At 36.9% G+C, this 19,805-nt stretch overlaps 3 protein-coding genes across 7 annotated transcripts in view; all 3 read left to right on the plus strand.

The window, feature by feature from the left end:
• dlgap2a (discs, large (Drosophila) homolog-associated protein 2a) overlaps positions 1-6,724 on the plus strand; it is a 139,621-nt gene extending 132,897 nt beyond the window's left edge. Inside the window, exons 11-15 of the mRNA XM_058748630.1 lie at positions 405-490; positions 606-1,060; positions 2,489-2,580; positions 3,540-3,692; positions 4,154-6,724. Of these exons, the coding sequence (XP_058604613.1) occupies positions 405-490; positions 606-1,060; positions 2,489-2,580; positions 3,540-3,692; positions 4,154-4,354 (987 nt within the window). The 3' untranslated portion in view covers positions 4,355-6,724. The remainder of the gene's footprint in view (positions 1-404; positions 491-605; positions 1,061-2,488; positions 2,581-3,539; positions 3,693-4,153) is intronic.
• A 2,028-nt stretch (positions 6,725-8,752) lies between these two features.
• Positions 8,753-13,853, plus strand: cln8 (CLN8 transmembrane ER and ERGIC protein). The gene is made up of 4 exons (XM_058748258.1): positions 8,753-8,937; positions 9,232-9,489; positions 10,286-10,645; positions 11,303-13,853. The coding sequence occupies exons 2-4, from the start codon at positions 9,301-9,303 to the stop codon at positions 11,621-11,623; spliced, it is 870 nt and encodes a 289-aa protein (XP_058604241.1). The 5' UTR covers positions 8,753-8,937; positions 9,232-9,300; the 3' UTR covers positions 11,624-13,853.
• Positions 13,854-15,052: 1,199 nt separating this feature from the next.
• arhgef10 (Rho guanine nucleotide exchange factor (GEF) 10) overlaps positions 15,053-19,805 on the plus strand; it is a 39,972-nt gene continuing 35,219 nt past the window's right edge. For all 5 annotated transcript variants that reach the window (XM_058749354.1, XM_058749356.1, XM_058749358.1 and 2 more), the window contains exon 1: positions 15,053-15,240. The gene's annotated coding sequence lies outside the window, so the exon portion shown is untranslated. The remainder of the gene's footprint in view (positions 15,241-19,805) is intronic.

Here is a 19,805-nt window from a genome sequence, read left to right on the forward strand (position 1 = left end):
TATTAAAAAATGAGCTTCTCTTCCTCTTTTTGAAATATTTGAACAGCACATTGTCTATTATTTATTAAGTTACTTGTGGACTAGACACTGTGTGGGTGCTTTTATTTTTTGTCTCTCTCTTCTCTAGACTCAGCCTGGTAGATCACACTGGACTTTTATCCTTCCCTTGAAAATTCAGAATTGAAAATTTGATGTAAACTTTGAAATAAGTTTTAGTATTTTGAAACCAAAAAAGTTATATTATATAGAGGGTTATGCTGTAACAGAAAGAAATATTTACGATGCTGCACAATTTCTAAGTTACTATTGTAATGCTAATGATATAATTCGTAATTATGTAGGTAGTATTGGAAGTATGTACGTGGTCAGAAATCATCAGTTAAAACTCTGTGTTGTCATTGCAGGTGGAAGCAGCGACTGATTCAGAGTGTGAAAGCAAAGGCTCTCGAGAGTATCAGTCTGTTGGGATTCAAGTGGAAGACGAGAGACGGTAAATACCTGGCACCTCTGTTTTGTGTGAAGGGCTTGTGAGGTGCGATTTGCTGAAGTACCAGCTGTGTGTGAAATGTTGTTGGTCTCATTTGAGATCTTTCCCTCTCATACAGACAGGGCCGGTTTAAGCGGTCCAACAGTGTCACGGCCGCCGTTCAGGCTGATCTGGAGTTGGAGGGTTTTCCTTTAATGGAGGACAAAGGACTTCAGTTTGGAGGAGGTTTCCATCGTCACAGTGAGCCCAGCACCCCTACGCAGTATGGCGCCGTTCGGACCGTCCGCACCCAGGGTCTCTTCAGCTACCGTGAGGACTACCGCACCGCAACGGAGCCCCCGAGTCCCCAGCGCAGCCCCGAGCCCTGGCTGGAGCCCTCGCCGCGGGAACCCATCGCCACCGTGGCGGTTACAGTGACGCCACCCCAACCAACAGATTCGGGAAGAGCGTCGCCCTCTTGCAGGAGGGACGGAAGCTGGTTCATGCAATTGCTGCACACAGAGACGAAAAAGATGGAGGGATGGTGCAAAGAGCTGGAGGGAGAGGCGGAAGAGAATGATCTGTCAGAAGAAAGTGAGTTAACAGAGCTCCGGTTTCACAAGCCGTTAAATCTTTATATTATAATATTTGTTTGGTGGAGAGTTTGGCTGCAGGTTTCAAAGTGTCAGGTATGAATCCAAAGAAGTGTCACATTTAACGGTGAAACGCTCACAGAGCTTCAGGTTATTAGAGGCTCGCGCTGAGAGTGCTGCCATGTGAGCAATTACGTCTGTCAACATCTGTCAGGTTTCCATAGCAAAGAGCTCAGAGGCTCTGAACGACAGACTGAAGGAGATAATGCACAGAAATGCAATGGAGTATGAAAGTGTGACTCGCTGGTGTTGTGGAGTTTATGAGAGTATGATTATGACCAAATTCACATACTTCCAGAGTATGTACTGAATTTGATGGAGAACTTGTTTCTTGACAGTCACATACTATATTACATACTGCATCTGCCATGTTGCCATTATTCTTTGACCCTGCTGAAGCTGGTTTGCTGGTCTTAGATATTCTTCCAGCTTGTATTTCACTGGGCTGCCAACTAGTCCTCACCAGCTGAAAAGTACCTCAGATGCTTATAAAATCAGTCTGCAAGACCAGCTAACACCAACAAGCTAGGTTACACTGATTCAAGAACCATTAACTTGGCTATTAAGTGCAAATTCACCAAAATCAACAAGTTTCTTAGTACCTACAGCAAGAGCTGATACATATAATGGAAAATCAAAGTGTCCACACTTCACAATCTCGGCAGATGTAGTACACTATCATTTAAATGTTGGGGCCAGAAAGATTTTTTAAATGTTTTTGAAAGAAACAGCAATATTGTGAAATATTAGCTAATACAATTTAAAATACTACAGTTTTTTTATCATAATTTATTCCTGTGGTGCAAAGCTGAATTTCAGTAGCCATTACCAGTCTTTAGTGTCACATGATCCTTCAGAAATAATTCTAATATTCTGATTTGGTGCTCAAAAATCTTTTGGTGCTAAAAATTTAAAATCACTGTTGGAAAAAACTGTTGTGTTGTTAACATTTTGTAAAAATTGTTTTATTGTCGTTTTTTTAGGATTCTTTGATGAACAGAAAGTGCAAAATAAATAAATAGAAATCTCGTGTAACATTATAAATGACTTTACTGTAACTTTTAAAGCAAGTTAATCCATCCTTGCTGAATAAAATTAATTTCTTACTGACCCCTAACTTTTGAATGTGAGTGTACATCATCTGTATTGTTCACTTACATTAATATTGAGTATTTGGACATTTTAATGATTTCACATACTGCTTTGTAACAGAAACATCTGCATGTTCGTGTGCAAATTCACAGGTATATGAGTATACAGACACTTTATGAACTACGTAGACAGTTAAATATGTACTGTATAAACGTGTTAGTTTAATTGCTTTCGTGGTTATTAAATATTTATCTCTCTTTCCTTGTTTGCATGTTAGTCCTAGGCAAGATCCGGAGTGCTGTAGGAAGCGCACAGCTCCTGATGTCCCAGAAATTCCAGCAATTTTATTGGCTTTGCCAGCAGAACCTAGTAAGTAACATCATATGCCAATTTGTGCATGAGTATGTGTGATCTATTTATGTTATTGTGCTAAACTTTGTTGTACTCACAGCAGCTCTTCCCCCGACACTTCCATAAGGGTTGTCTGTGCTGGAGTAATTGTGGTGTAGTTGATGGTCTTTTGTTCTGCTGTCACATTCATTAAATATGATACACAGCAGCACATCAGCTGATCTGAGCCGGGCATGCAGAGAACACAAATGACCAAGTACTGTGGCATGCACAATAATGCAATGTTTTAGTAAACAACCCGAATCCTCATGAATAAAATACTCTTCTGTTCAATGGCAAACACTCACTGTGGTAATCTGGCCACATACAGATTTATGAAATAACAACAAATGATAAAAATATAGTTATCGCATCAAATAAAAATGGTTACACTTCAACTGTCGACTTTAAGCTCTTACAGTCTTCAGCTGTACACATTTATAAAGAATTGCAACTTGTGGAGGATTAGGAGCGCCACTTAAAAATAAAATGAAGAAATCAATTAAGGTTGAATTTAATTAAAGACTAAAAATGTAAATAGCTAAATCACTGGTTGACAAGTTAATAGACTTTTTTAATCTATGTTAAATATAAAGTTAAACATAAAAATAAATAATAAACTGATAAATGAAATGGCAGCATTTAAAATATTTTATTAATGTATTTTCCAAATGCTTTTGTTTATTATATATCATTTGAGTTAACAATGTACGGTTCACGCATGCATGCAAGAAGCCTGGCATTTTTTAACTCATTTTTCTATCTGAAGTGTTTGGCCAATACATAAAGAAAACATATTTTAAATGCTTTATAAAATATGATTTTTAAACGTAGCATTTTCTAAGTTTCATAGTATTTATTGTTATATTTAGCAATATTTTTTAAATTAAATTTACATTTTTAGAGTGTAGTGTTTTAAATCCACGTTTGTGTTGCAGGACCCCAGTGCCATGCCTCGGCCCACCTCTCAGGACCTGGCCGGGTTCTGGGACCTGCTGCAGCTGTCCATCGATGATGTTACCTCCAAATTCAATGAGTTGCAAAAGATTAAATCCAACGATTGGAGGCTTATTGAAAGTCCTGTAAAGAAGGTGAGAGCTGATTGGTTAGAGGATTTTTGATTTGTCATCAAACCTAATTTGATGCTCCAGACTGTACTCATAAAATAAATGTGGTTTATTTACATATTCACTCCCATTCAAAAGTTTGGGGTCATTAAGAATTTTAAGAAATGAATACGGTAAATACATTTATAATTCTGCAAAATACCTGTTCTTTTGAACTTTCTGTTCATCGGAGGATCCTTACAATAAATGTATCACAGTTCCCACAAAAAGCTGTTTTCCTTTGCCATCACAGGGATGAATTACATTTTAAAATATATTTAAAAAATATACAATTTAAATTGTAGTAGTGGTTGTGTATAATTTATTAATTCAATTAAAAACTATGTATCTCTAGTCTGCTGCAGATATTATATTTCAATGAAAAAATGAACCCAATATTTGTACATTCATATGTCGTGTTTGTATATTATTTGTCATGGTTCCAGCTCCCGCCACCAGTACCAAAGAAGACGTTGCGTAAGAGTGTGACGAGGGAAAAATCTCTGGATCTCCCTGACCGTCAGAGACAGGAGGCACGACGGCGCCTCATGGCGGCCAAACGCGCAGCTTCATTCCGCCAAAACTCAGCATCGGAGCGGGCCGACAGCATCGAGATCTATATACCAGAGGCCCAAACGCGGCTCTGAGAGTCACAGGGACACACCTTTATCACACCATCACCATCATCACTCTCAGTGCCAGAGCCAGTTCAAAATACATTCATCAAATGAATCATCAGAAACAAGAGTTTCATTCCTGTCAAAAGGGTTTTGTACCTTTCAGAACTGCCTGCAACATCCATATGAAGTTTTCCCTGCTTAGGGAGAGACACTTCACCAAAATTGCACAACATATCGCAATTGTAGACCCACATGACAATGACGTTGCCTGACGAAGCAAAACTTTACATATAAGCTTTAATCACAGCCAATCTGATGATCCCTCTGTGAGTGTCTTTCTGACATCCATTTAGCACTTTCAAAATTGAAAAATTTCAAGAATTCATTTGTTTTCATTAAATTAAGAAACCTGAGGAAAAGTCTTTAGTTCCGGTTCCATCTGGTTCCATTCGTTCAAGTTCTGTAGCTTTGTATTTTCGTTCTTACATTTCATTTCTCTCTCTCGCTCTCTCTTTTCATCTTTGTATTTCTGTTGTTCTCTCTCTCCGTCTCTCTCCAGTGAAGTTCATAGTATTTTTCTCATGAACTCTCTTGTGAGCATTTATGTAAGTGCCAGTGCTGAAATACCTCAATCATACATTTTAGACCGAAGCCGTTGGCCAGAGCGGACAGTCACAGCCTTTTAAAAAAAACGTTGTTGATCGGGAAAATTTAAATCTCAGCCTGAGGGTTTACATTGCCGGATTGAAGATCAGTTTTTATTATTCACCTACTTACTGATATCAAATATAGAGCTGTCACACTACTTCATACTTGATCTTTATGGTTTATGTCATTTGAATTTCTGTAGGTTTTTGGGTGCAATTGCTTAAAACCTAAATTTAACAATGTGAAGGTTCACAAATGCATTTTTGCACTTTCTTCTTCTAAATGTATGTTTGTATGTATTTCCAAGGGAAATGAAGTTCTAAAAGATATTGTTGCAGTTGAATTGCAAGGTTTTGTGTGATTATTGATTTATCATTTCATGTTTCTGAATGTTTCATCCCTTCAGCCTCATAGTCATTCATCAGTTTGTATTTATTTTTATTGAACCATTTTCCACTCCATCTGCTGTTATCAAGCATCTGGCCCATGTTCTTTGCAAAAAAAACCTGCCTTTAATGTCTTTTCTGTGTATCTTGACAAAGAAAATCAATGATTTTGTCTCGACTGAAAGGAGACATCGGGTGTTCCTGTTATTATCAAGATGACTTGGCGGATGGTGATAGATGTTTTATCTGTAAGACTGCATGCAGTCCACATATCACACATCTGTGAGAACGTGCAGAATGATTTAACTGTATAATCAAAGTAGAACTGTTCTTGAGTCTATTTGATGGCGTTTGTCCTACAGGCGACTGCAGTACACAGGATGGTTGATTATATTAGAATATCAAAACCAAAAAAGCCAATGTTGCTTTGGATTGTTATACAATCATTGAATTTATTGGCTTCGTTCTGAATAAATTACTAAAGAGACCCCTTTCTGTTCCTGAGAGAGATTTCAGCTTAAACACGCTCTAACAGTTTGATGTTCTGTTAATACGAAGCATAAATGCATGACCACTTATGGTTCCCTCTTAGTGACTCAGTGTCACTGCCGACAGCCTCAAAAACTTTCACAAATACCATATTATTTAAAAATGCCATATTTTACCCACTATGTATCATTACAGTCATCCTCTGTCTATCATACAAGGTTACATTTCATTTCAAAAGTCAAACTATTTCCCCTCTTGAGACGGCCCTGTTTTTGCTACTGCGTCATAGAAGGAGAGAGGAGGCCAGAGATTAGAGGAGATTAGTTTTATCACTTCCACTCGACTTCCTTGTAGCTTTATATTCTCAATTTCCTTTGCGAGATGACCTTGAGAAGAGCTTGTCGTTGGAAGCAAATATTTTCTTTTAATTTCCCTGTGCTCTGTTTTTTTTTTCTTTTTTCGCTTAAGTCATTGTTCAAACACAATTACAGCATTTCATCTATGAGAGGCTTGTAATCGATGAAACTGGTTTCAGGCTAGAGGAAATTTCGGGAGTATTTTCTCAAAACACAAGCCAAAACACAGCATTTCTGCTGTAAATTGCGCCTAAAGCCACAATACAGTGTTCTAGCTCTCATTTCACACCAACAGAAGTTTTGATGGATTATTTTCTTAATCATTATTTGTAACAAGTTCTGGGCAATTTACAGCTTTGTAGTGTGAGTCGTGGCCCTCAGGCTTTACAGAAATCCACAGGTCATTACTTTACACTCTCCTGGCCTTACAAACTAGTCAAGACTGTTTAAAAATACACACTAAACTGATGGGTAACATTTTACAAAAAGGTCTCATTTGTTAACATTAGTTAATGCATTGATTAACCTGAACTAACAATGAGCAATGTTTTTTTTTTTTTTTCAGCATTTATTAAAAAATGTAGACTGTCAGTTGAGCCAACTTAAAATTTTAAGTTGGCTCAACTTTTCTTTTTTTTTTTTATTGAAACATTTTTGTAAGTGTTACCAGCTGATTATATGGTATTCATTTTTCATTGTGACAGATTGAAATATTGATAATGAACTGATTATTTTAATCATGCTTTGTTTATGATCAGTTTTTTCCCCCTACATGGTGAGGACGTGTGTGTGATTATGTGGTCCTGCAATGTGGCAGCTGTTCTTTCTGATTAACCTGCTCAATTATTAATATGCAAACATGCCAGTAATGCAGGCAGTGTTTATGTGCCAAATATGTTTATGTGCCACATGATTGAACAGCTTCTGCTGTTCACAGACCTTCACTCACACCGTCTTTCCCATGCTTCATCATATCATTTCAACACGACAGTCTGAAAGTGTTTTGGTGAGCTGACCTCTAAACAAACATCCTGAAGAACAAATGCTCACCTGCCACCTTTTAGAACAGTGGAGTCAGTTATCAAATGTCGATTTGTTTGTATGATTGCCACATTTTCTTCAGCAGGGTTGCACTGGGTGGTCATCTTGTTTAAATATGCTTTCATGAACATCATGTGCATTTACATTCTATTCATATGTACATTTATTTCCATCAAAATAAATCATAAGTCAGTATTTAACAAAAAGAAAATGATTCATTGAAAAAGATTAACCCTCCGGACCACAGTATTTGAAACCAGCCAGCGGGCCTTTGGTACCAGTGCGGACTGAGATGCCCCGGTTTCGGTTTCTTACTCTAGAGAAGCTTCATCTTGGGACTGGATTAATCCTGGATCTCAGAATGTGAAAAGATTATAAAATCTTAGTGAAATTAACAAATGAAAAAGGTAGTTGTTTAGCTGAGAATATTTTCATTTATTATACTGTATATCATATCTATATGAAGGGTGAATATAATACCAAATATTCATTATTTGTACAGAATTATATAAATAGTTATATATAAATATATATATAATATAAATACATAATTGATCCTCTGTTGAAGCAAAACTCTTTTTCTGCTCCTCCTTATTGGTTGAGGTTTTTTTTTTTTTTTTGGGTGGCATGCACCAGTTTGATGCTGAATGTGGGTTTTCCTGCTTCATTGCTTTTCCAGACCACTTTTTTTTTTTTTTTAATGTTGTTTATTGTTAAACTTATCAGTTTTGTTTATTTTTTATGTATTCATGAAATGTTTAAATTGTGTTATAAATTTGTGTTACAAATTTGACTCTTTTGTTTTTGCTTTGTTTCTTTTCATGACTTGATTATTGCTATGATCATATATTGTAAATAATCCAGTCATTAAATTTTTGAAGGAAATGAGGATGGTCTTGATTGAATTAACTTTGCACAACATTAACAACACATCAATTTGTGTCTAACTGTCTAACACAAAAATTGTGGCTAACTGTGCCTATTTACCGTGATCTGAGGACATTTTTGTAATCTGCCTAAACGTATTAACTAAAGTTCAAAACAAAACACATTAATTTTAATGGATTTAATTTTGCAATACAGCTCCACAAAATGTCCACCTTGGTTTTCAGATAATTTAATTAAAAAAATATATTGAAATCTAAATTTGAATGTACTGAATCTGTTGTATTTAAATGAAAAATAATTTAAATGTGAAGTTAATTTATTCGATATAATGAAATCAAAATGAAACGTTTCTGTAAGTGGAACATTGATCAATGTTTCCGGGAAGAAAAAAAATAATAATTATGGTTTATGGGCAGCCTAATTCATAATGGAAAATTACATTTACTGGTATCCCCTCAAAATTTTACGTTCTTTTTGCGAACTCAATATAAATTCAGTTTGTCTCTTCACGAAAAGCAAACAATTGAAGACAAAATGTAGGCCATTTATTGACGCTTCTGAATACTACCAGCAGAGGGTGACAGAGTAGTGTTTAAGAATTAACCTGGTCATGTGATTAGATTAAGTCACATGATGTCTGTCGGTTTCTGATGGGTTTGTTTGTAGCTGTGCAGTTGTTCGCACCCGGTGAAGGAATGTGAGCTATGTTATTGTCGAGCTCACATCAAAGACATAATTAATAGTTTAGGTCTTTATTGCGCATTAGGAATGTGTTTCGTGGCCTTTATTTTGTCTACAAGAGGTAAGAACAATGACAACAAACTAAAAAACAACTAAGCAGAGACTTATAACTGACTTGTAATTATATTTATTTATTTTATAGTAACGTTATTAGTAAAAGAGAAATAGAAAGCATAAATCAGACTGAACATATGAATGATGTGATTTAGATTAAAGTTTCTTTTTACCTCTTCTCTTGGTGTTTATGGTCAGAGTTGTAGTAAAGTAAGGGCAGAGTATTTTCTCAGTGAGTAATGCAGATAAATGGGCCAGAGGGTGTGTGTGTATAATATAATGAGTGTCTTTCTCGTTCTAGACTGACTGACAGACTGTGGCATATTACCAAAGGACGCTGCTGTCTGACATTCGTTCGGAGATCTGAGCAATGTCTTCCCAGCCAGATAACTTAATACTGTCCTCAGGTCACAACTTCAGCATGGACTACTCCTCCCAGGACATTCAGCTGAAAATCATCAGCCTGGGCTTTGTCTTCTACACCTTTATCTTCCTCCTCTCTCACATCCTCTCTAACCTGCTGTTTCACACCTATCGCTCACTGTCAGCCAAAGAAAAGGTGCCTATTAATATGGTTGATTTTTAAAAGATTCTGTTTTTTGTTTTTTTTAAAGGAATTGTTCACCCAAAGATAAAAATTTGCTGAAAATTCACTCACCCTCTGGCCATCCAAGACGTAGATAAGTTTGTTTCTTCATCAGAACAGATTTGGAGAAATATAACATTACATCATTTGCTCACCAAAGGATCCAGTGAATGGGTGCTGTCAGAATGATAGTCCAAACGGCTGATTAAAAACATCACAATAATCCATACGACTCCAGTTTATCAAATAATGTCTTGTGAAGCAAAAAGCTGTTTTTAAAAAAACAAGTCCACCTTTAAGGCATTTTAACTTTTAATGTCCATTATCCATAATAATAATTCATCCGATTAAAAAAATCTATCCCCTGTTGTCATTTCACCTAACTGTTTTGAGCTGCTTTCGCTTGTTTTGAATGGTGCTTGATCTGTGCATATTTTGCGTCACAAGACATTTTCGCTTAAAGACGTTAATTGATGAACTGCAGATGTGTTGATTACTTGTGGATTATTGTGATGCTTTTATCAGCTGTGTGACGCTCATTCTGACGGCACCCATTTACTGCAGAGGATTCGATGGTGAACAAGTGAAGTAATGCTAAATTTCTTCAAATCTGTTTCGATAAAGAGAAACAAACTCCTCTACATCTTGAATAGCCTGAGGATGAGTACATTTTCAGCACATTTAGATTTTTGGATAAACTGTTCTTTAATATGACATTTTTGTGTCTAGATCATTTTCCTAAAATTACAATCTTTATCTTTCTGTCAAGGTCTTCTGGGATTTGGCTGCAACACGGGCTGCGTTTGGCATCCAGAGCATGGTGGCAGGGCTTCGGGCGCTCATGGAGGATTCTGCCATCTACTCTGATAAGGTTCTCGGGCAGGAGGACTGGTCCTGGTTCAACGTGCTGACTGCTACAGGCTTCTTCCTGTTTGAGAATGTGGCCCTTCATGTGTCCAATGTGGCATTCTGGTCTTTTGACCTGCCTTTGGCCATGCATCACTTCTTCGCCCTCACAGGGTTTGTCGGGGCGGTTGTGTGGAACTGGCAGGGTCATTTCCTCCCTATGGTGACTTTGCTGCTGGAGATGAGCACACCTTTCACCTGCATCTCCTGGATGCTGCTTAAGGTGAGACACAAAGGTCTAAGGAAAACTTTTTGCTTGAAAACTTAGTTTGTTAGTAAGATTTAGTCCAGTTTGTTAATAAATAAAACTTATACAGGAAAAAGCTTTGTAATCAAAGCTTAAAATAAACAGTTTGTCTTGTGAGCTTCTGAAACGCCCCTGATTTCTTATCTGCTGGCCAGTTTCAATTCTATTTTGCTTCCTCAGTTCAACAGTTTGTCATGTTTCATAGCTGAAAACGCTTATAGTCCTGCTGTTTGTACACTGTTCTTAGAAAGAGGAACTTTTTCACTGATAAGGTTCAACCATTTAAGGAGCTGTTGTGGGTTTTTTTAAGAATGGCGCGTCAATTTAAAGTTCAACTTCTAAAAAAAAAAAAAGACATCTCTAAACCTTAGTTTTTTCATTCCACTGCCCTGCATCTCATATTTTTAAATGCAAAAACTAAACGTGTTCTGTGGGAATAACCCCTTAGGGGCCATTCACACACAATGCGTTTCTGCATTCCGCTGCACTGCTTTTCCTTTTTTTAATGTGTACATAGCAGGCGTTAGCAATAAATTATCCGTTCAGATCAGATTCTCTCTGTGTAGCTACAATGAAATGAATAAACCCCTGTTTTGAACTTGGTTTTAACTCTAACATACCTTCTTTTGAAAGGCGGGCTGGTCTAAGACTCTCTTCTGGAAAGTTAACCAGTGGGTGATGATTCACATGTTCCATTGCCGTATGGTTGTGTCCTACTATATGTGGTGGGTGAGTTGGAATCATTGGGATGAGATGAACACCCACATCCCATTGGTTCAGAGAGTGCTGTTCTTCATAGGCCTCTTCCTGCTCACCTTCTTCCTCAACCCCATTTGGACACATAAGAAAACCCTGCAACTTCTTAATCCTGTGGACTGGAACTTTGACAACAAACCTGCAGCAGAGAATGGACCAATCCGAGACCAGGCTCGACATAAGCCCCATGCCAGCTGATCAATGCTAAGATCAAAGAAATACAGTCTGCTATACAAAGCAACTGGAAGCAGAGAGATAATATGCAATATTGTACAGTTGTGTTTTTAGTGAGTATTATTTGAAGGTTTGTTAAAGAGCTTTTAGTTTAGCACTAACTAGTATTACTTGCTACAACGTGAGCACACATATTGCACAGTTAGTGAAGTGTCTGTATTTAAAGGATTAGTTCACCAAAAATGTTTAATTCTGTCATGATTTACTCACCTTCGATGTTGTTCCAAACCTGAAAGAATGACTGTTTTTGTCAAATAACTGAAAGTCCAAAGATCCAAAATAACATTTCATGACTTTCATTATATGGACCAAATGATTTCTTTTAAAAGACTTTTTTTTTTTAAATATTGTTTATTGTGTTTTACTGAAGAATGAATGTCATGCATGTGAGGGTGAGAATGAGTTTTCATTTTAGGTGAACTATCCCATCAAGTAGTTCTGTCTATATGTTTTTGGGCACTTAAAACAATGACTAGAAGTCTTGGTGCATGTTTCAGGGAGACTTCTTTGGGCCTGCAAATATCATGAGATCCGTTTTATGCAACTTGCTTTCAATTTCCTGTTTGAGTTGAGTTGTGCGTCCTGAAAGAAGCCTTTTATGTGTGTTTGGGTGTTTCAGGAGTGGCTGTTTGAGTCTTATTTCTCTTTGTATATTGGCAGTCCGTGCAGCACAGCATCTCTCAAGCTGTGAGATCCTTGTTTTTATCTTACAGGCTCATATTTGTTACTCCTCGTTCTTTGTCTTGTGATGACAAAAACCCTGACTGTTTCATGGCCAAGCATGGTCTGTCAACTCAACCACGCTCTGCTTAACTAAATGTCACTCAGTCTGCTATGGAAACTTCAGCTCAAAGCCACCAGACCTTGTTTTTGTTTTAGTTGTACGAAGGATTTTTCTTTTACAGATGTTGTGTATTGGTGTTCAATGGCTGTAGGCTGTGTTTTGTGAGTTTTTGTGGACGTTTGACTAAACTCTTTGTGTTCCGCATAAATAGGGTTTGTTCTGACAGAGACTGACTTATCTCTGTAGAAAGGAATGTGTGCATGCACGTGTGTGTGTGTGTGTGTGTGTGTGTGTGTGTGTGTGTGTGTGTGTGTGTGTGTGTGCGCCAGGGAGGGATAAGGAAGGGAAAGGAAGTTGTTTAATTTTACAATATATAGTTTCATTTTGAGGACTAGCTATTGAACTAGAGTTCCTCTGCGTTTGTGTGTGGTTATACTCAGTACTTCTTCTTTTTGTCATACTTTATATACTTTAGAAGTTGAAAAGCAGAAAAACAGAAAATTCACATTGACGCATACAGCATACTTGAAGCAAATATAACAGACAATACAAAACATTACAGTGCCAAATTAATCTGGATATGAATGAAGGAAAAATAAACGGTAAAAAAATAAACTTGACCTTTGTAACAGCTCAGGGTATTTTTAGGATGACACAAAGAGGATGTGCGGTATTATCTGATAGCAACAGGTGGAAAAAAGTATTATATAAATATTAAGGAATTAATTTATTCCATAACTATGTAATCATAACAAAGGGGCAGGTTAACTGCTATCATCAGCTGCTAAATTACCTCGGCTTTAGTTGCTCTTGCTTTTCAGTGAAGTTTAAAAAGAGCATTTCAGCTTTTTTTTAGCCTGTTCTTTCACAATGTGAGAGTCAGAACTGCGGGTTTGTGTGGTAACTCTAGAATTGTGTCACACATGTTCAGCAGGTTAGCTAAATGATATTTAAATAGCTCACAGACACCATTCGTTACTCTCGAATGAGAGGGAAGGAAATAACACAAGATGTTACTAACCTCGAATCTATCTGGGGGGGTTTTTTTCTTCATTTTGAGAATTCGTATGTACTTTTATGTATACCAAAACCATGTTTTATTATTTAAACGTATTTTCCTGTTACATTTAATGGTCAATTTCATATAAGTTTCAATAATTTAAAACTGTAACAAACTACTGCTTGTGTTCACACAGTTGTACTCAGTATGTTAACTGGAAATCCATTGTATATTTAAATATGAATAGGTGTTATATTGGTGCACATTTCAATTTAAATTATTACTTGAGGGGGAAATGCATGTTTAAATTAAATTATTTGCTTAAAATTCAAGATTCAAAGCTTGAAAGCTCCTGTTGATGCTCTTCTGTGTATGTATACATACATATATATGTATAATAAAGGTTTTACCCCCAAAATGTGTTTGTGTTTGTTTGTTTTCTCACTGGAAAAAACAATACCCATTTGCATTGCATACCCATTTTAACCGTTTCGTTTCCAATGAGTTTAGAGTTTAATGTAGAAAGTGCTACTCAACAGGACTTTTTTTTTTTTTTACTTTTCAGTTTTTGGCATGTGAATATGAATATAATTATCAAAGATACCGATAGTTTAATTCAGTTTCAGAAGGCCTATCAGTGTAAAAAAAAAAAAATGTTTTTAAATCTGAGGGCCAGATTTGAATTCGCAGGATGTTTCTGCATATAAAAAACTACGTTGTTTAAAAAAAAAAAAAAAAAAAAAATCTTGTGGTCTGTGGACGTGTATTTTGTCGAGTCCAAGTGAGCCAGGTATGCTATGTACCTTCTTAAAAAAATGGGTAAAAAGCGAAAAGAAAGAAAGAAAAAAAAAAAACGTTTGCCTCGTGAATCGGACCCCGGTCTCTTTCTCCCATTCATTCTCTTTGGTAGTGCTTAACGCTCAGATGCAATATATTTTTGGCCCCACGTATATTTCATGGCGCTGTTTCCCCTTTTCCGTGGCAGGGAGTGCGTGGTTGCTTTGTTTGTTTTTTTTCCTCTAAAAATTATTTTTAAAAAGTTGACAAGTTCGGAGACGTCGTCACATAATATAGAACCTTTTTTATTATTTAATACAGAAATTCAATTTGATCCCCCACACAAATCGACACTATTGCATTAAAATATGAAATCATTCAGCGAGTTTGTGTGTGACCACTAGAGTACAGTACAGCGCTGCAAATACACCGCGACCATTTTCCAAACTTTGGACATTTGTGAAAGGAATCGACTACATTAAATCACAACCTACTTCAAAATTATTATTTGATTTTCATTTTATAATTAGGAAAACAAGTAACTGTGAAATGCTTTGATCTTGTATTTAATCTAGGTGTTTACTTCACCTATATATTATAGCAGTCTCTGTAAGATTTTCCAGTAATTTTATTCATATATTTTAGGATTATACCAATTGATGTAGAAATCTGGATGCGAGTGAAGCAGAAGGTGCACCGGAGCGGTTCACACACATCACGTGACACACATTGGAACGCATGTGTCCATCCACACGGAGAAACGCAGGGAATTTGATTGACGTGCCTTAAAACCAATTAGAGACTGGCAACAAAAGGCTCCACCAATGAGGCCGCAGCGGAGGGCGGGGCCATGGAGTGGTTGGCTCGCGTTTGGGAAAAGCAGTGGAAAAGTTGCCTATAGTCCTTAAAAAATGATACTGAGAATATTTATGGTGTTTTGTCTGTTTTTCACCTAACCGGTCTTGCGGCACTGTAAACGGAATTTAAACTTTATTTTTTCCAGGAGGATCCAGAAAGATGGTGAGTTGGTAAATTATGCGCATGGAATTCCCAAACACTTGAGAATCCACTGAAATCTATTATGTTTGAAATAAGTTTGTAATTTGTAACGCGCACATGTTTAGGGCGATATTGACGTCTTTATTGCAGTTTGCACCGTGTTATGAAGTTTATTGCCTGAGTTCTGTCGCAGTGGTGAGATATTTTTAATAATTTCTTTAAGTTTTCAACATCTGCGCCTGATGGGGCGGCTGCGCTTTTCCTGCTGGATTCCGCTTTACGTGGCAAGTGACAACTGCGCACAGTCATATCAGATTTTTTATTAAAAATGCGTTCAATTCGGTATTGGTAAACATCGAGCTTTCAGAATAACCACCTATTCCACAGGGCTCGTATCATCTAATCAATGTAAAACGTGTAGTACAGCGTTACGCGTTCATAGGCAACCTGGAAATATCACGGAATTTTAAAATTGTGATGTCCAGTCCGTGAAACTAATAAATAAATTCTTTAAAATCTTGGAATTTTTAATGATTATGAATTGTTCCAGTTTTGACCAGCTAGAAGTGGCTCTTTGTGGTAATTTAAATATGCACTCAGTATTTAAACATATTAAAAACTTTATCACATAAAGAAATGAATCATACTATTGAGAAATGTGGCTAATATGATTTACACTCATGTGAGATCAATCATAATCCTATCAGTCTTCTAAAAATAAAAAAATAAATTAAAAAAAGCTGTTTTATTATACATAGAGATTGGGTGCTGACATGTTGACATCACATGACCAGCTCTGTCATGCATTTGGTTAAATGTCAGAAATAATACTTCTCTGTCTACTTTATATCATACATCCAGTCATCAAGACTCAGCAGATTGAGTCTTGTCCAAATGTCCAAACAAGAACTGCCAGCAGCTATTAGTACACACATTAAATGCATCCACTCTGATAGGTGTTATTAAGTGTAAAACCTGCTGCTTTGGGGATGTATACAAAAACTTACTGAGTAAAGGTGCAGTCAGTTCACATTGTGGAAGGTTGAAATGGTTTTTAAAAATCCAGTAAAATTCGTTCAAAATTGTGGAAAAGGACCCTGCTACAACAATCAATTTATTGTGTTACAAAAAATGAAATCATTTTCAATGCCACAAATGCTTATCGTTGTGTCCTTTGTGAAAAACATAAATTCAGTTTGACTCCTCATTCTTGAAATGTACTGTTTTTGTCCTTCACAGTACTGACAATCTGTACTAGGGCTGAAGGATAAAATCTTCTGTGTGTATGTAGACAAGAAGTTTGCTCAATAGTTCTCAGAGCCTTTCATGCACACAGTGTGTCATTCAGTTCTGAGCTTCATACCCCCAGTTAAACATGGATCAAATGGTTGGAAACATTTAAGGAATGCTCTTTTTAATTAGTGAAACTTTCCACTTCCCCTCAGTTTTACTGCATCATTTCCTTCCCCGGGAGCTGCTGTGCTTTTAGGAATCCGAGGCCCTCTGGCCTTTTCCTAGATGAGTGTGTGTGATACGGGGGAAGAGCTCTCTCATGTGCAACTGCATTGTTTGGCTCCATGCTTGTCCAACTCACTTTGCATCAGAGCACAGGAGAGGACAGGATTTGCTCAGATTGCTGGCAATTTGCTTAGCAAATAGCCACACCACTGGAGCAGGGGGCTTCTCCACCCACAGTGATCTGCTCCGTAAATAAAGGCTGTGGATTACAAGCTTTTCAAGCTTGCTGAACATAGCCTGAAGCTCATTGGTTCAATCCACATTTAAGCAAAGATTTCTTTTTGCAGCCTATCAGCATTTCCTTGAGTTTTCTTTAGTAGTGCTCCACATGGACAGAGGTTGATATACAATAGAGCTCTTTAGGGGTGAATCATATCTGTGTGATTCGATGTGGAGTGGCAAATCTTTATTGAAGGAATCTGCAGAGAAAATGGAATTTATGACGGGGGGGGGGGGGTGGACTTTGACACAGTGGGAGAAAGAGACAAAAGTGAGAGAAAAAACTCCTTGTTTGCTTGATATTCATTGGGTTGTTTTGTTGTGCTAACAGAGTCGGGGCAGATGGTGTTTTGTTGGGTGATCTAACATTGTGGTCATGCAATACACTTGGGATCCATGTTTGTTAATTGTTAGAGCTTCCATGTCCATGTATGAGTTTTCTGTTAAGGATTACTGAAGTCCGTGAAGAATCTAATGAGATGCCAAACATGCTGTAACGTTGAGGAGCGATGCTGCTCTCAAAACGTTTTTCCGTTGAGCACTACAAATTTACCTTCTCTGGACCTCTTAAAGTGATGAAAAAAACATTTATTCATCATCATGTCATTCCAAAACTGATTTTTATTCGCCAATGGAACACAAAAGAAAACATTTTGAAGAATGTTTTTGTTTTTTCCCCCACACAATGAAAGTCAGAGGGGTCCAAGGACAAAAAAGCAAGGCATTTCTCAAAATATCATCTTTTGATCCGAATAATAACAGAATGTTAATTTTTAGGTGAACTACCCCTTTAAGATGAATGTGAATCTAAACATTATAATTTAGCCTTCACCTCTGCTTTGCAGTTCTTTTGTTACCATGGTGATACTCAGATAACAGGATATCATGGCTGTTAGAGTATCATTAAAACGTAATTTCTCGTCTCCTCATCCGCTGTCTTTAATGTCTAAACCAGCAGGATTTAGACTGGCTTTGACCTGCCTGTGTGTTCTTATTGGGCGTGTTGCTGGAGGTCACAGAGTTTGTTTGAGGTCCATATTTAACACATTTCAAGCTGTTTTATAGGAGAAAATAGATGGATGGCATGTGGCGTTTGCTCTTCCAGGTCATTATTTAGTGTTTTTTTAAAGTGTACTTCTGTAAGTCCAACTGGGAATTAAACCTTTGACCCTGAACAGCAGCCTAAACATCTTTTCAGACTCACTGGACCTTAATTTATTTATTTTAAGACCTTAAGGCATGTATTATGATAAGATGTGAGATGTTTACATGTACCGTCATTTCTTAATCAGTCATTCCTTAAAGTTGGCATGAAACAGTTAAACTTAGCATCTTTTTTTTTTTTTTTTTTACAAATGATCATAAGCTCACATTCAGATCAGCCTCCATTCAATCAACATCCAATGGTTTGAATCAAGTCACACCCTATTTTTTTCTTAATAATCTCTTTAACTTGAATGTATGTCACAATACAGAATTTTTTTTTTCCACTTTCATTACATTGTGACTTTAAGTGTCAGTGGATTGCTTATGTTAAAATTGATTTAAAAAATCAAATTCTGCCATTTACTCGTCTACATGTTGTGCACTTTCTTCAGTTTAAAAAAAGAACATTTGAAAATCATTCTGGTCTCAGGACACAAAACCTCCATTTCCTATTACAGCGTTTCCAAGCTCACTGTAAGAGAAAATTATCAGTGATTTTAAGACTTAAATTTTGCTTTGTAACAGAATGCTGTTTACTGTATCAATTAAATAATATGGTCTGGTCTCACACATTCCATAGATTTGTCTTAAAAATGAAGTTAAACGTGCACAGCGAGGCATGTCTGTGTATGTTACTCTAACAAATAGATTTCATTATCTCAGACGTGTCTGGATTGATACAGGAAACTGCAGACTGGCAGAAGCCCTGCAGCCACATTTAAACATCAGGGTTTTTTTTCCTCGCCTGAACAGTCACACACCCAGAAGTCAAGCTCAGACTAAACATTGATCAGCTCATCATGGTCAATGCTGCTGATACACACTCATGTGCTAACAAATCTGTTCCCAACTCTATGGATGTTTCATGCACATTGCACAAGAACATTGTGTGCACAATAACTTCTCTGATTTTCATAAAAAAGGATCCATTTGACTTTCAGGGTATCGTTTAGAGTAAAAATGAAGGTGTTAATATCATTTTATTTTAAATATCCTGATCATCAGTAATGAATGACTGTTTCACAGCAGCGGTAATGTGGTCTGCAGGATTTACAGTCTGTTGATTCATCAGAAATCTTAAGACTGTCATGTAGGAGTGAATTTATATTCCATTGTGGCCTTTTCTAAAGCCACAGACCTCTGAAGCGTGTCATTTTAAAGCTCCCTCTTGTCAACTACCTGTCATTTGAGTGAAATATTGTCATGGTGTCATGATACTCTGAAGGCAAATGTGCTGTGTTAGTGATGATCCATAAATGAGTGTTTCTGCGCATGTGGCTCTGATGTTTGTGTTGTTCTTCACAGGTGGGTTGTTATTACAAGCTTCACACACTCCGTCACAGTTCTGTTTCCTGTTGGTGTCTGTGTGTGTTTGCTCTTTTGCCTCAAAGCACAGTTTATCAGGAATCGGGACATATCATACATTTGTATAGGTATTATAAGGTAAATATAAAAACATCTTTTTTTTACTCGTATATTGCAACAACTATGTCAACTTAACAAGCAGAATACGTGTCTGATTTTCCCACCCAAAGTTAGGTAGACATCTGTTCTTATTTCTTTCATATCTCATCTACATTGTTATGACGTATGTAGTCTGTGGGGTGAGAGAGAGAAAGATAAGCTTCATAGAGTGTGTAGAC

The sequence above is a fragment of the Onychostoma macrolepis genome, chromosome 17 (genome assembly GCF_012432095.1).
Source record: "Onychostoma macrolepis isolate SWU-2019 chromosome 17, ASM1243209v1, whole genome shotgun sequence".
Classification (NCBI taxonomy): Eukaryota; Metazoa; Chordata; class Actinopteri; order Cypriniformes; family Cyprinidae; genus Onychostoma; species Onychostoma macrolepis.